General features: G+C 47.8%; 1 protein-coding gene across 3 annotated transcripts in view; it reads left to right on the top strand.

Annotated features, from left to right (window-relative positions):
* ACSBG1 (acyl-CoA synthetase bubblegum family member 1) overlaps positions 1 to 17,023 on the top strand; it is a 72,570-nt gene that overhangs the window by 9,377 nt on the left and 46,170 nt on the right. The window contains exons 2-5 of one of the 3 annotated variants that reach the window (XM_029065451.2): positions 7,230 to 7,378; positions 7,990 to 8,149; positions 11,426 to 11,524; positions 13,858 to 13,958. In XM_029065451.2, coding sequence (XP_028921284.1) covers positions 8,100 to 8,149; positions 11,426 to 11,524; positions 13,858 to 13,958 — 250 coding nt within the window. In that variant the 5' untranslated portion in view covers positions 7,230 to 7,378; positions 7,990 to 8,099. The remainder of the gene's footprint in view (positions 1 to 7,229; positions 7,379 to 7,989; positions 8,150 to 11,425; positions 11,525 to 13,857; positions 13,959 to 17,023) is intronic. The other 2 variants (XM_029065450.2, XM_029065452.2) reach the window with 2 other exon arrangements.

The raw sequence follows: 17,023 nt of genomic DNA, 5'->3' as shown, positions 1-17,023 counted from the left end.
TAAGTTACTGGTTTCTTATCTTTCAGCATCAGAACTCGGTGTCTCTGAATCTATCTGCTCTCTCACCTCTTTACTGCCTTAATGATGTTCCTTAGTGAGATTTCAATAGAGCAAGGAGCTAAAAAAAGGAGCCCTACTACATTCTGAGGGGTTCAGTGTAGAAGATGCTGTCTTTCGGGGACACTCACCCCCATCCTCATCATTAGCAACATCTTTGAGTTTGAAGGGCAGCAGCTGTTCCTTTGCCATAATCATGCTTTGTGCTTTGATGGGGAGCAGTAGTGGAAAAGATTAATTCATTCAGTCAATTGTATTTATTATGGAGTGCTTACTGTGTGCAGAGCACTATACTAAGCGCTTGGGAGAGTACATTACAACAATAACAGACCCATTCCCTGCCCACAAGGAGCTTACAGATCGGGGGGAGACAGACATTAATATAAATAAATTACAGAGATGTACATAAATGCTGTGGGGCTGTAAGGGGGGGTGAACGAATAAAGGGAGCAAGTCTGGGTGAGGCAGAAGGGAGTGGGAGAAGAGGAAATGAGGGTTTAGTCGGAGAAGGCCTCTTGGAGGAGATGTGCCTTCAATAAAGCTTTGAAGAGGGGGAGAGGAATTGTCGGATTTATAACAGACAGACAACCTTGGTACCAGGCCAGAGGTAGTATGTGGGTGATGAGATGATGATGGCCAATTGCACTGCTGTGGCTTCCTCTGTGGTCTCTGCCTGGTATCGAGGTTGAACACAAGGTGTGGAGAAAGTAAAAATAAAACAAAAACAATTTGCAAGCCTCAGTGGTTTAGCTGTCATCTTGGGTGGGCAGTGGTTGCCATTTGGAAGCCTCCATCTGGGAGAAGGCCAAGTGAAATACTTTTATCTCTCCACCCCCAATTATGAGACTTTTTTTTTCTTTCCTTTTGGCTCTTGATAGTTGGATCCATGGGTTGAGGTCAGCTTGTCCCATGACAATCCCCAAGGCCAATACATGAGAGTCCTTAACTCCCTTATCCCAGTGCACTGGAACCTTAGGGCTAGAAACGAATCTGAATATGAATCCATCTGGATACCACAGTGTCCTGGCCTGTATCCCATTGCTCAAGGCCAGAACCAGAGATCTTAAATTGTAACAACCTGCATCATTGCCTAGAAGTTTTGGTTGCCCTCCCTGAGGCACATTACTAGCCCTTGGACTGGGCTCCTCCACTTCCTTCAGCCATGGTTCTTGAGTCGGTTAGGCCTCAAAGGGTATGTGTGGCTCCGTGTAGCCGATCGGCATTACATTTCACTTTATCATTACCTTTTCTAGGTTTTCCAGGACCCGATTCCTCCTTTAACTAAAACTGAGCAGCCGCTCACTCGATCAAAACTGACTAGACAGGTTTGTCATCTCCCTGGGCGAGGATACAAGTGTAGTAAAATCAGTAAATGAGCAGCCCGACCTGTGTTCCTAGTTACCTCAGTCCCCTCGGGGGAAGGGTTACCTCTGACCCACAAGCCTTGCTTCCCCGTTCGTTGGCTGGGGTTTTCATACCTTCGGTTGCCTTCCCCCTCCATCTACAAAGGCTCCAGATTCTGATTCGGAGTCCTCTTCGCTCCGCAGAAACCATCCTCTCCAAGGTCACCAATGATCTTCTCCTTGCCAAATCCATGGACTCTACTCCAAATCCTCCTCGACCTCTCGGCTGTCTTTGACACTGTCGACCACTCCCGTCTCTTGGAAACATCATCCGACCTCGGCTTCACTGACACTGTCCTCTCCTGGTTCTCCTCCTATCTCTCTGGCCACCTTACTTGCTCCTTCATTCATCCTCCCTACCATCTCCACATATGTATATATCTGTAATTATTTATTTATTCTATTTATTTCTTTATATTTCTGTCTCCCCTTCTAGGCTGTGAGCTCGCTGTGGCCAGGAATGTATCTGTTGTTATATTGTACTCTCCCAAGCACTTAATACAGTACTTTGCACATAGTAAGCGCTCAATAAGTATGATTGAATGAATGATTGTAGGTTCCTTTTCATCCCCGCAAATCACCTCAGTTAATCTTCTTCATGTTTTTGCCCATAGGTGAGAAGGGGTTGCCAGGACCTCACCAGTCCTTCCTTCCTACAGTTTGTGAACAGGGAAGATGCCTTGTGCTTCTGATTAACTTTCCCATGCATTTAGTAATAATAATAATAATTGTGGTATTTAAGTGCTTACTATGTGCCAGGCACTGTATCTAAGCGTTGGGATAAATTCATTCATTCAACTGTATCTTTTGAGCACTTACTGTGTGCAAAGCACTGTATTAAGCACTTGGGAGAGTGCAATATAACAAGAAAGAGATCCATTCCCTGCCCGCAATGAGCTCGTAATATATAGGGGATACACATGAATATACACAAATAAATAAGTAGATACAAGCTAATCAGGTTGGACACAGTCCCTGTCCCACATTGGGCTCCCAGTCTTAATCTCCACTTTACAGATGAGGGAACTGAGGCACAGAGAAATTAAGTGGCTTGCCCAAAGTCACACAGCAGACAGCTGACAGAGCTGGGATCAGAACCCACCTCCTCTGCCTCCCAAGCCCGTGTTCTTTCCACTAAGCCACCCTGCTTCTCCTGAATGCTTACAGTGGATCAAGCACTCTTCGGAGCACAGAGGTAGATACAAGTTAATCAGATTTGAAAGAGTCCCTGTCCCACATAGAGCTCGGAGTCTAAATTGGAGGGAGAACAGGCATTAAATCCCTATTTTACAGGAGAGGATACTGAGGCCCAGAAAACTTAAGTGACTTGCCCTAGGTCACACATCAGGCAGGTGGTAGAGCCGGGATTAGAACCCAGGTCCTCTGACTCCTAGGCCCCTGCTCTATCCACTAAGCCACCCAAGCAGGCCCTCAACGTCCCTACCTCCAGACTCAGTGTGCAGAGTCCTTTCCCTTGAATGGGCAGGTCTCCCCTGTGTGCGGTGGGTTATGGGTGAAGGATGGACTAGAGTTGGCTGTGACCAAGTGTCTGGTGTGAGGGCTACGGACAGCCCACGTCCTGCGTCCAATTATACCGTCTGGCCCTCGTGGACTTGGTGAGTGGCCCAGAGCAGAGCCATCTAAAGCCAAGCCAGGGGTTCAGGGAGAAATCAGAGAAAGGAGCGCTTTCTGGCTTCTTCTGCGGCTCAATCTCCCTGCCCCCTCCTACCTCACCTCTCTTCTCTCCATCTACAGCCCAGCCCAGACTCTTCGCTCCTCTAATGCTAAACTACTTCCTACACCACAGTCTCATCTATCTCAGCGCCGACCTCTCAACCCACATGCTGCCTCTGGCTTGGAATGTCCTACCTCTTCATATCCGACAGACAATTACTCTTTCCTGCTGCCCTTCAAAGCCTCATTGACTGCACATCTCCTCCAAGAGGTCTTCCCTGACTAAGACCTCCTTAAAATAATGTTGGTATTTGTTAAGCTCTTACTACGTGCAGAGCACTCTTCTGAGCGCTGGGGTAGATACAGGGTAATCGGGTAGTCCCACGTGAGGCTCACAGTCTTCATCCCCATTTTACAGATGAGGGAACTGAGGCACAGAGAAGTGAAGCGACTCGCCCACAGCCACACAGCTGACAAGGGGCAGAGTGGGGATTCGAGCCCATGACCTCTGACTCCCAAGCCCGGGCTCTTTCCACTGAGCCACGCTGCTTCTCTAGCTATCCTTATCTCTTCTCCCACTCCCTTCTGCGTCGCCCTGACTTGCTCCCTTTATCTGTCCCCCTCCCAGCTCCACAGCACTTATACGCGTATCTGGAATTGTATTTCTATTAATGTCTGTCTCCCCCTCTAGACTGTATGCTCACTGTGGGCAGGGAATGTATCTTTTATATTGTCTCTCTTGCACTCTCCCAGCACTTAGTACTGTGTTCTGCATTCAGTAAATATGATTGACTGACTGACTACATCCTGGGAGAATCTGAGGGAGTAGAAGCTATTTGTGTGGGCTTTAATTGGGGGGTGGGGAGGAGGAGATGAGAGAGAGAGTGTGAATTTGTGTGTGTGTGTGTGTGTGTGTATGTGTGTGGTCTTTTATAGAAGGGTCAACAGAATGAGCAGGGGCTTGGGAGTCAGAGGATGTTGGTTCTAATTCCGGATCCACCACTTGTCTGCTGTGTGTCCTTGGGCAAGCCAATTAACTTCTCGGGGCCTCAATTAGCTCATGTATAAAATGGAGAATAGGACTGTGAGCCCCACATGGGACAACCTGATTACCTTGTATCTACCCCAGCGCTTAGAACAGTGCTTGGCACATAGCGCTTAAGAAATGCCATAATAATAATTATTATTATTAGCAGCCGGGTTTACCCCAAGACAGCAGGGCCAGCTGGTGACTTGACTCCACAGCGGGGCTTTTGAGGAACTAATTGAGGGTTGGAAAACTTGCTTCTACTTTGAGATCCTTTTTAATTAAGGTAATTATGCTCCGTCTTCCTGCTTGAGGAGCACAAAGCCCTCTCCAGATGTGATCTCAGTTCCCCTTACAACATCCCTGCGGGGGGAGGCGGAGGCAGGGGCTCTGTAACCCACAATAGAGCAGAGGCAGGCCGAGGTGAAGTGACTTGTCCAGAGTCTGGCGGCGAATGAGCGGCAGGAAGCAGAAAGTGGAGCTCTGATCCCAGTTCACATCACACCCCTCATGCAGGCAGGGAGGGTGGCTAACCCCCTTGGGGCGTGTCTGTCTTGCTTAATAGGACAGTGAAAATGTCACCTCGTTGGCACATCTATTTTCCAACTTGACAACCGGGAGAAGGAGCCACAAGTCTGCCCTTAGGCCTTTCTTTTTTTCAAGGGGTGTGTATGTGTGTGTTTGGGATGGGGGTGGGCTTGCAGGGGACCAGGAGGAGAAATAATATTGAAAGACCAAGGCCTTGAATTTTATTGGGTACATCGGATCTCCGGTTTTATTGGGCAAGAGAAAATGTGGCCCAGAGTTTCAACCCAGCTCGGCTTGTGTGGGAGAGGGTTTTGGTCATATACTTACTCCAAGGAATCGTCCGTGTCAGCAGCTCCTCGATGTGAAGATCTCTGCCCTTCAGCCACCTCTAGGAGCCAGGGGAAGGCCAAATTCAGTCGTATTTACTGAGTGTTTACTGTGTGCAGAGCACTGTATTTAGCGCTTAGGCCAAATCCAACCCCTCCCCTGTGGGCTATTGCCTTTCTGCTTGTCATCTCCACCTACCCCCAAGCCACTGTCTGGGGAATCTTTCCTTCGCTCCCCATGATCCCTTGACTCAGATTCAGTTTACTCTGAGTCAAGTAAACTGTTGACTCAGTTTCCATACCCTTCCCGCAGTCTCACTTGATTCCCTTCATCCAGACACTATAAAACCCTCATTCCCTCTTCTCCCCCTCCCTTCTGTGTCGCCCTGGCACTTGGATTTGCACCCTTTTCTCACCCCACCCTAAGCCCCACATCCCTTATGTACATATCCGTAATTTATTGATATTAACGTCCGTCTCCCTCTCTTAACTTACCATAGTGTTTGGCACATAGTAAGCGCTTAACAAGTGCCATCATTATCTTAACTGTAAACCCGTGGCCTCCCAAGCACTTAATGCGCGGCTCTGCACCTAGTGAGCGCTCAATCAAGCAATCAATCATATTTATTGAGCGCTTCCTAGGTGTAGTAACCGCTCGGTGGAATACAACCCAACGAATACCATTAATAGATTGATCGATCGTCCTCTGGTCCCTTTCCTGTTGGGGTAGTGTCGCTTTAAGAGGGAAATGTCCCTGGACTCACGAGGAGGCTGTGAGAGGCAGCTCCATCCTTAGTACAGAGCTCCAACCGGGGGCTGACCGGTACACTTTAATCCTATAAATAAGTTATTTGTTTCATAAAACATGCAATGACTGGTTTGATTTCTCAATGGATTCATGTAACACCATCTCCTCCTTTAGCTCTGCACACGAGAAATGTCTCCCAGCTCCTCTGCTTCCCTTTGCACGTTTTCCACCCGGAGTCTCCTTTCCTTTTGGATGGCGCCCGCCCGTATCTTTGCATTCGGTCGTTGGCTCCCTGGGGGCAGAGGCCTCTAAGCCTTAACTTTGGTAAAATACCCAGTGGTGCTCAATAAATACAATTGGATTGGTTAGATGAAAGAGGTCTAGTACTTGGCATCTGTCTGTCCCACTTCTCCCCCGCCCCAGGCTTGTGTGTTTTAGGGATTGTTGTTCAGCTGAATGATCATTACAGTGTGTGCCTAAGGTTTATGACTTCTGTACGCAACTACTCCTGGGCGAGCTCACCTCCTCCAGGATAATAATGTTGGTATTTGTTAAGCGCTTACTATGTGCAGAGCACTGTTCTAAGCGCTGGGGTAGACACAGGGGAATCAGGTTGTCCCACGTGGGGCTCACAGTCTTAATCCCCATTTTACAGATGAGGGAACTGAGGCACAGAGAAGTTAAGTGACTTGCCCACAGTCACACAGCTGACAAGTGGCAGAGCTGGGATTAGGCCTTCCCAGACTGAGCCCCCCCTTTCCCTCTGCTCCCCCTCCCACCCTCTGCTCTTCCCCCTTCCCCTCCCCTCAGCGAGGTGCTCATTTGTATATATTATTTATTACCCTATTTTGTTAACGAGGTGTATACCTCCTTGATTCTATTTATCTTGATGATGTTGTCTTTTGTTTTGTTTTGTTCTGTTTCGCTTTGCTGTCTGTCTCCCCCGTTTAGACGATGAGCCCGTCATTGAGCAGGGATCTGTTGCCGAATTGTACATTTCAAGCGCTTAGTACAGTGCTCTGCACATAATAAGCGCTCAATAAATACTATTGAATGAATAATAACTTTAATGAAGCGCCTGCTGTGTGCTAAGGGGAACTGGGGGGGGGGGGGGGTCTTAAGGTGAAATTCCTCGGCCTAACTTTAAAATAAACCTATCCCCAGAGAACGGTATTTACCTAGGTTATCTCTGGTGTGAAAAAGGAACAGTAAATCAAGTTACAAGCACCGGCAGCCCTTGCTGTGATTCCTCCTCCTCATCTTCCCTTCCACTCCCAGAATGTTTGTGTAGGAGCCTGCCAGATGTTGGGCTCCAGGATAGCTTGATGAGTATTTATCAAGTAGGTCAGAGGTTGAGCAGGTAAGACCTTCCCTTGCAGCTGGTTGGCTTGTCCTGGGAAAGTCGTTTGGCTTGAGGAGGCGGATCTCTTGAGCACCTCCGTTCACACCCCATTTCTCTTCTGGAGCCTTATGTCACCCAGTGGAATTCCGGACGGACATGCTTGCTTAGCCTCCCGGACGGTCTGGGGGATGTCAAGCAGTTTGTCTGCCAAGCCCAAGAAGAGAGGAGGGGATCTTGGACCAGAATCACCTGTGGAAGTGGAGACACCGATTTGTGAGTGCAGCTTGCCTCTTAACCTTGGGGATGACACAGTTTGGAGAAGAGAGCTGGGAAAGTGGCCGATGGTCTGGGAGGTGGGGGAAGAGGAATGAGGGGTCTACCTTGAAGCATCTGTGAAGCATCCATAGAAGCTACAGAGGAGCTGTCGGTGGGGAATCGCATCCCTAGAATGGACGTCTCCTATGCCTTAGTTGAAGAAAATGCACTTGGGGCCTGGAAAATGGGAGGGAGAGAGGTACAGCCACAGCAAATGGAACTGTGATTATCTGTAGTCGGGGGTTTTGGATCGGTTCACTTGATCAGGTATTCTGCCCCGTGAGCTGACTTAAGGGAAGAAAGATATTGGAGCCACTGGGTCAAAGGTATTTTGGCGAGGCGGGTGCCTTCTGAGGGAGTGTCGAGATGTGGATTTTAATTGCACCGATTTGTCGGTGGAAAACGAGATGTGGGATCCCAGCCGCCCGGCTCACGGAGGCTGTAAATTAAAGAATAAAGTGTTGATGGCAGAGTATAGTTAGTCATCTCCATTAAGGAGCCAGAGGAGGAGTGGGAGGGCACCGGAGCCTGCAGCGTTGTGACTCACCTTTTGTGTTCATCTGTTCCAGGATGGTTTGGGGGAGCCGAGCTGCTAGGCTAATGTTCCTGCTGTTGTTGTCAGAGCAAAAGTTGTGACTTGCTATCTGTTGTGTAAGCCCGGATCTCCTGAACTTTTATCATGCCAGAGGTTCTGCTGCTCAGGTCAGCTCGCTCCATTCTCAGGACCGTGTAAGGACCGGGGGGCCGGGGCCGATGTTCATCCACTGCTGCTTCGACAGAGAAGTCTGCTGCAGGAAATGCCCAAAAGTCTGCATGGAATAGGCATGAGGGTCCCAGGCCACCTTGCGGTCTTAGTGTTGGCCTCATGATAATAATTGTGGTATTTTGTTAAGCGCTTGCTATGTGCCAGGCACTGTACCAAGTGCTGGGGCGGAGACGAGCAAATCAGGTTGGACACAGTCTCCGTCTCACGGGGAGCTCACAGTCTCAATCCCCATTTTAAAGATGAGGTAACTGAGGCACAGAGAAGTGAAGTGACTTGCCCAAGATCACACAGCAGTCAAGTGGTGGAACTGGGATTCCGAATGATCAGGGCTGTAGCCTTTTCCCTCCCCACCCCATCCCTCTGCCACCACCTCGGGCTGTTTTGGTTTTCCCCCGTCTCACCCCCAAAACCCACGATGGACAGAAATTCCACCAGGCCCCCCCAGCCAAGGCTGACAGCCAATCATTTGTTGGCTTGTCACTACTCCCCCGAGGCGCGTTACCCTGGTTTGGTAGTTAGCACCTGTGCAAGACCCGCTCATTAGGTAGAGAAGCAGCGTGGCTACGTGGAAAGAGCCCGGGCTGGGGCATCAGAGGTCAGGGGTTTGAATCTCTGCTCCACCCCTTGTCAACTGTAGGACTGTGGGCAAGTCACTTCACTTGTCTGGGCCTCAGTTCCCTCATCTGTAAAATGGGGATTGATTGTGAGCCTCACTTGGGACAACCTGATTACCCTGTATCTCCCCCAGCGCTTAGAACAGTGAAATACCAACATTATTATTATTAGTTTAGAGGCAGGGCAGGGAAAAACGGAATATCCCACCACCATGATCCCGCTCGAACAATTCAGGTCACATGGTCCGCTGGTGTGTGGCGCTGTACAGGGACTAGTTGGATTTTCCAGAGTGTGAAGGAGGTGTGGGCCCAGTCCTTAAATATTCTCCAGCCTCCAGGCCTCACGTTCCCATAGTTAGTGAACAGGGTGGTAGTCTCTCTGTGGGACTTTAGGTATTTCCCCCCAGGAGGAAGGTTGGGTGACACAGCTCACCGGGGACCGTGGTTCACTTGAAATTGTTTATTAACTTGGGCCCTGAAGCCACGGATCTGAAATGTATAGGTGCAGGCAGATGATTTTTCAGAAGAGCAGGAGCAATATAATATGCATTTGGTGTCAGCATTCGATCAGTGTATTTATGGAGCACTTACTGTGTGAAGAGCATTGTACTAAAACCTTGGGAGAGTACAGTATAACAGAATTGGCAGATATGTTCCCTGCTCAGAAGGAGCTTTTACATCTATGGGCCTGGCAGGGTAAAGGAGCCTCTCAGTAAGAGGGAGAAATGTGAGAGAGTGCTATGAGACCAAAACAGTTGTTGTCTATTTGAGATCCTCTCTAGTCTGTAAGATTGTCGAGGGCAGGGAAACTACCAATTCCATTGTATTTTTTGTAAAGGTATTTGTTAGGCACTCACTACATACCATACCATAATTATTATATGCCAGGCACTGTACTAAGCGCTGGGTTAGATGGAAGCTAATCAGGTTGGACAGAGTCCGTGTTCCCACATGGGGCTGGCAGTCTTAATCCCCATTTTCCAGACGAGGTAACTGAGACACAGACAAATTGAGTGATTTGCCCAAGATCACACAGCAGATAAGTTCTGGCGCTGGCATTAGAGCCCAGGTCCTTCTGACTCCCAGGCCTGTGCTCTATCCACTAGGCCACACTGCTCCTCAATCCTTGTATCGCAGGGTGTATTGGGTTGTGTTTGTACGGTACCCTCCCAAGCACTTAGTTCGGTGTTTTGCCCACAATAAGGACTCAATAAATACCATTGATCAAGTAAGTGCTCCGCTACCCATAGCAATTTGACCATTTCCATCCCTGTCTTTACCATTATCACTAGCGGGAAGGATGAATCAATCCATGATATTTCTTGAGCACTTACTGTATGCAGAGCACTGTACTGAGAACTTGGGAAAGTATGATTTAAGAGTTGGTAGACATATTCCATGGTCACGGGGAGCTGCTCTGCCTTTATGAACCAAATGTTATTTCTGGCCGCGTGGCGTAGTGGAAAGAGCCCAGGCTTGAAGTCAGAGGTCGTGGGTTCTAATCCCCGCTCTGCCACTTATCAGCTGTGTGATTCTGGACAAGTCACTTGACTTCTCTGTGCCTCAGTTACCTCATCTGTAAAATAGGGATTACAACTGTGAGCTCCAGGTGGGACAACCTGATTACCTTGTATCTACCCCAGTGCTTAGAACATAGTAAGCACTTAACAAATACCATTATTATTATTATTATTATTAGAGGGAGAGAGATGCATTTGTAAAGGAAGGGAATCCTCCTCTTGCCGCATCCAACAGCTCTTCAGGAATGCTGGATCTGAAATTTCACTAGGGTGACCGAATTATAAACCGAAAAGAAAACACACGTGATAGCCTTTGCTATTTGCCTAGTACCTATGTTATTTGTTGTTTGCTATAAGCAATTTCCAAGCAGGAAATTAGGGCTTAGATATTTGGACCCGCCCCTAAACAGGAAAAAAAAATTATGGCCTGAAAAACTAGTCACATCTTTTTATGGGCAATGTTTTTAAAAATAAACTCCTCCTGAATGTAATTAGGGCTGTCGTCAATTATACTGAACTGTTTTCTTAGGTATTTTATGTTAGATGATAAGCCTGCAGTTTCCAGTGTAATTTATTTCCATTTAGCTCGATCTTTCCCTGAATTTGGGATCTTTGTGTCAGCTGTCTTAGCCGCAGCTCCATCTAGTCAACTTTAAGAAAAAAAAAAACCTTGTAGGAAATTTGGAAGGGAGTGTCTATCTGATAACTTTTATGAGACATGAAGAACGTAATCCACAGGGTACAGTTCCCATGAGATAATCATCAATTTTGGTCAGGAGACCTTGCAATTCTCAGTAACCAATACAATCCAACAGCTACCTTACCTTCGCAGTGAGGTTTCCTGCCTCTTCAATCATACTGACCCCAGAGAAGATAATCCACGTAATCTGTATGGATACAGGAACTCTGGAACCCTTTTCCCTAGGAGCGAGGGCCGGGGCTGCCGGTGGAGGGTCTCAGAACAGCTGAAGACGGCACCTTGGGGGAGAAGGGTCCCCCGTTCGACATCTGCCCGGAGACCTGTCCACCAAGGAGTGTAGCTCCTGGAGTCCCCATCTTCAAGCTGTTAAGTTCCTGACTTCTACCACTTTGAAATTAATCTTAGGTTCTTGAAAAGACTTCTCCCAGGTGGAAGTGTGCATGTTCGAAAACTTAGTTTGCATCAACTGCAGCTGCAAGGAGTAAAACAGAAGGTACAGAGAAGGTAACTCCGCTCTGGTTATTCCTTTTTGCTTCAAACTGCCTCTAAAAGAGGGGAATCCGAATAGCTTGGATTTCTCCCGAGAGCCCTCTCCCCTATTCCTTTCTGATTTCTTTGATCTCTCTCTGTCTCCACTGACCACAAGGGAGTCTGCCCTCTCCCCTATTCCTTTCTGGTTTCTTTGATGTCTCTATGTCTCCACTGACCCCAAGGGAATCTGATCTTGCCTGGTTGAACAATCAATCAGGGGTATTTATTGAGCCCCTACTGGGTGTAGAGCACTGTACTAAGCACGAAGGTGAAGAGTACTTTAGAGTTGGAAGACACGATCCCTGCCTTCAAAGAGCTTCCACTGGATCGGGAGACAAATGTGGGTGATTCTTCTTCACCTAAAATGCTTTGGTACTGATGGCAGCCATTCACTCTGCCTAAAGATTTGAGGTCCTGTTTTTTGCATTGTTTTGTGGGAAATAAAGAAAAAAAATACACCCTTTAAAAGAAAATCTTCAGGTGTGAGATGATTGTAAAGATCAGAAAAGGGCAAGTTTTTAAGTGCCTAAGTACATAAATAGAAAGTGATTGAGTCAGACCACCCAGCCCAGGGTTTGGTTTGTGGTAGCCATGATGGGATGCTTGAAGGAATGGTGGCTTCCTCACTATCTGTCCTCCTGGTTAGGTAATGCACCATCTAACGTCCTTAACTTTTTCCTCTCCATCCCGAAATTCCCTCTAAAAATTCAGTATGAACCACTTGCCCATGAATTTATCCAAGCCCTTCTTGAACTTACTCATATATTTTTTTAATCCTGTGCAACAATCCGTAATGATTGCTTTTAGACATATTTGGAATCTGTGATGTATGGTTTAGCACCCACGTGTAGCTTATTTAAAATCCCTCTGGCATTGTAATGGGGTGCTTTGATGCTTATAAAGGAGTTGATCAACAATTATTACTAATTTCTGGACCGCCAGAGGAGGGGATGGGGGAGAAGAGGAACACCAAGGTGGTGAGATAGGGGTGGGGTTGGAAGTGGCCGAGGCCCGTCAAGGGGGTCGTTTACCAGCTGAGCTTTGGCTCCTCCCCTTGGAGTCCACTCCATCATCCACAGGGGCCATGCTGAAAAGAGACACGCCTTGATTCGCTGTCCTGGCTGTTGTGCAAAGGCAGGAATGATTGGGGTTTGGGAGATGGGCGAGGCTCTTCCTCAGCCTGCATTGGGTTGTTTATGAAACGCTTAGAACAGTGCTCTGCACACAGTCAACGCATAATAAATACGATTGACTCAATCTGGACAATTTCTGGGGTTGGGTTATGTTCATTTTCTATAACACAGATGATTGGGAATTAAGAATAGTAGATTTCAAATGCCAAGACAACGAGTTTCTTCTGGGGAGTTCTCTGAAGGAGCAAAGAGTCAGGTTTTTCCCCCAGCTCTCTCATTACTGACCTGATTTCTTTAAATCATTTAGAAGGACTTAAAAGAGGATGGGGTTAAATGTGGGGCTTGTGGTTCCCTTATCAGGGGCCCGTTGTGTAAATGCAAAGGCTTTTCTTTAGTTCAAAAGAGCTGGGTCATTCTGCAGCAGTGGCAGAGGCCGCCACACCCCCTCCCAGCTGCTGGATGCTGATCCCACTCCCCTAGTCCTTGTTGTTCCAATCAATCAATCAATCGCATTTATTGAGCACTTACTGTAGGCAGAGCACTTGGGAGAGTACAGTATAACAGAGTTGAAAGACCTGTTCCCTGCCCACGATGAGTTTACAGTCTAGAGGGTGGTTCCTTCCAGAATTTCTTCTCTTGATTCATCCACTTGCCACGAAGCACAACGGTGAATTCTGGGCAAATTCCATTCATTTTAGTCTTTGGTTTACTCTGGGATAACTACTGGTGATGGGTCTCCTTTTTTTTTTTAAATGTTAATTGCTTACCATGTGTCAGTGTGGCTATTAATATTATTAATCATATTTATTGAGCACTTACTGTATGCACGCACTGTACTAAGTGCTGGGGAGAGTACAATATAACATCAGACACGTTGCCTGCCCTCGATGAGCTCACACTCTAGAGGGGAAGGCGCACATTAATATAAATAGATAAATTACATATGTATATAAAGATATATGCAGATATGTGCTAAGTGCTGGGGCGGATACAAGCTAATCCGATCAGACCCAGTCCCTGACCCACGTGGAGCTCACAGTCCGAGTGTATCGTGCTCATTTGAAAGGTTGATTTAGCAGCTGCCTTCCTGAGGAGCAGACGGCCGGCTCACGTGCCTGTTTGAATCCCGGATGCTGCGTATTTTAAAGTTTGCACTTTTTCTTTTTTTGCCAGTGGCCCGCGTAAGGAGCAGCACATTTCCAAAGAGTCCCTAAACCATGCTCTGGAAAACCTGTACGTCGAGAAGGCAAAAAGTGAAGATGAAATATCCCCAGGTAAGCAAGCGGAGCTAGCAATCGGGTTGGAAACCGGGGGGCAGAGAGGATCCAACTTGCAGCATTGACGGCTGCTTAGGAAGAAGGGTTCGTTTGCTGTGGCCGTAGGAGCCGGAGGGGTTTTTCATAATGATAATAAGTATGGTATTTGTTAAATGTTTACTATGAGACAGGCACTGTGCTAAGCACTGGGGTAGATACGAGCAAATCAGGTTGGACACAGTCGCTGTCCCATGTGGAGCTCACAGTTTCAATCCCCATTTTACAGAGAGGTAACTCGAGTCCCAGAAAAGTAAAGTCTCTAATTAATCCAGCCAGGGGCCAGAGAATCCAGTAGCAGACTTAACAAATTAGCTTCTTCATGGCCACTCCTCCGACCCTTGAGGCCTCATCTTCCAGCAGCCCAGGGCATCTGTTTCCGCTCCGGCCTCCTCAAGGGAGACTGGTGAATTTGGGACAGGGGCAGCTTGAGCTCAGCAGCTGGGAAATGTGGTCCCCCTCAGCTGGTAACAACGGTCTGGAGCGGGTTGGACAAATTTTGCCGCTCTAGGCCGTGGCCCAGTTGGGCTGCAGAGAAATCTGCCACCGGGAAAGAGGAGGAAGAATCAAAAGGAGATGAGTGTAACTAAAAGAGATGTGATCGTTCAGAAAGGCTGGGCTGTGTCCTCTGCAGGTCTAGTGGCTGGGCCTGGTGAGTGTCAAGAGCATTTTCAGGCCCAGGAACTTGGGCTACCGAGGCAGAACCTGGTCAAGCTTGTAATAATAATTAGTAATAAGGTATTTGTTAAGGGTTCACTTTGTGCCAGGCACTGAACTAAGCGCTGGGGTGGATACAAGCAAATCGGGTTGGACACAATGCCTGTCTCACACAGGGCTCACAGTCTCACGCCCCATTTTAGAAGCAGCCTGGCATAGTGAAAAGAGCCCGGGCTTGGGAGTCAGAGGTGGTGGGTTCTAATACCGGCTCCGCCTCTTGTCAGCTCTGTGACTCTGGGCAAGTCACTTGATTTCTCTGTGCCTCAGCTCCCTCATCGGTAAATTGGGGATGAAGACTGTGAGCCCCACGTGGGACAACCTCATTAACTTGTATCTACCCCAGCGCTTAGAACAGTGCTCGGCACATAGTAAGCGCTTACCAAATGCCATTATTAATTAATGAAGTAACCGAAGCACAGGAAAGTGAAGTCACACAGCAGACAAGTGGCAGAGCCGGGATTAGAACCCATGACCTTCTGATTCCCAGTTAGAACAGTGCTTGGCACATAGTAAGGGCTTAACAAATACCATTATTATTATGATGATTACCATCCCAAGCCCATGCTCTAGCCACTCCACCGTGCTGCTTCTAAGCTCCATCAGAGCAGGGACCATGATGTCTTCCTTTGCAATCCCCTCAGCTCCTAGGCTGGGATTCTGCTCCCAGGAAGCACTCAGTAAATTCTGCTGACTGACATGGGAGAAGCCCAAGGATCCCAAAGATACCCCTCCAGACTCTGCTGCCTGTGTAGCAAATGGGGAGAGGGAGCGTCCCACGCTATTGACTAATGTTCAAGCCAATCAGAGAGGAAAAGAGCTGAGCCGAGTCTGCCCTATTTGGGTTAAGATTGTTTCCTTATGGTATTTAAGCGCTTACTCTGTACCAGGCACTGTTCTAAGCCCTGGGGTAGATACAAGTTTTAATCAAGTTGGACACAATCTGTCCCACATGGGGCTCACATTTTGTAGCTGAGGTAACTGAGGCGTAGAGAAGTGAAATGACATGCACAAGGTCACACAGCAGACAAGTAGCAGAGCCAGGAATAGGACTCACACAGCAGACAAGTAGCAGAGCCAGGAATAGGACCCAAGCCTTTCTGACTCCCAGGCCTGTGCTCTGTCCTAAGGAAGCCCACAAGGAGCTGTAAAATGGGCATGAAATTCCTGTTCTCCTTCCCCATTAGACTGGGAGCCCCACTTAGGACAAGGACTGTGTCTAACCTGATTATCTTGCATCTCCCCAGTGTTTGGCACGTAGTAAGTGCTTAAATACCACAGTTATCAAATTCTTCCCTCCCCCACTCCTCTCCAATTCTCCCTTCTTTGCCACTTCATCAGACGTATTCACTCACTTTCTCTCTCGCCCCCCACCCGGCCACACACTTAAACCTTCCATTTCCTTTGTGCCAAATTGGGTGAAGACCCAGTAATCAGAGGTAGAACAGTGAGCCGGCTTTCAGAAAGGGGACTGAGGGTCAGTTACAGAGATCTGTCAAACCTACAGCCAGGCAATTTTCTACCAAATCATGGGTCATTATTACCACCTGCAGAGCTCTCTAACACCACCCAAAGGAGAACAAAGCTGTCTTTAACCCGGTAACTGTAAATCAGAGTCTGGTTCCTGTTTGGGTGTGAACTACTTAATACTGGGAGGCAGTGAAATTATTGGAACGCTCTTCTTAACAATCCTGATTGTAGCCAAGTAATTGGTAGGTGTTTCTCTGGGCCTTTCTCTGAGAGTAGAGTCAAGGTGCCTCTCTCTAGGTTATGTGCCTAAGATCGATAGATTGATATGACAGTTGACCTACTTCCCACACCCTCAGTTCAAGTCCAAATGCTGGGTTCGGATAAATCCTTCAGTTATACCGAGAAGGGTTAACTGATGAACAGGCATTGAGGTTACTCTCTGAGCTTGGAGGGAAGGCAGAATCAATCCATCAATCAATAGCATTTATTGGGTGCTTGCTGGGTGCAGGGCACTGTCCTTAGTGCTTGAGAGAGCACAGGACAACAGAGTTGGTAGACGTGATCCCTGCTAATAATACTAATTGCTAGGGTAGATACAAGGTAATCAGGTTGGACACTGTCCCTGTCCCACAGTCTTAATCCCCATTTTACAGATGAGGTAACTGATGCACAGAGACATAAAGGGACTTGCCCAAGGTCACACAGCGGACAAGTGGCAGATCCGGAATTGGACCCCAGGTGTTTTAGACTCCCAGGCCTGTGCTTTTTCCACTAGGTCATGCTGCTTCCCAAAGGAAGCCCACAAGGATATACAGGGGGAGGCAGGTATTAAAATACATTAC

This window comes from Ornithorhynchus anatinus, chromosome 5 (assembly GCF_004115215.2).
Source record: "Ornithorhynchus anatinus isolate Pmale09 chromosome 5, mOrnAna1.pri.v4, whole genome shotgun sequence".
In the NCBI taxonomy this organism is placed as follows: domain Eukaryota; kingdom Metazoa; phylum Chordata; class Mammalia; order Monotremata; family Ornithorhynchidae; genus Ornithorhynchus; species Ornithorhynchus anatinus.
Note: the sequence above shows the minus strand (reverse complement) of the source record. Positions and strands in the feature narration are given on the sequence as shown.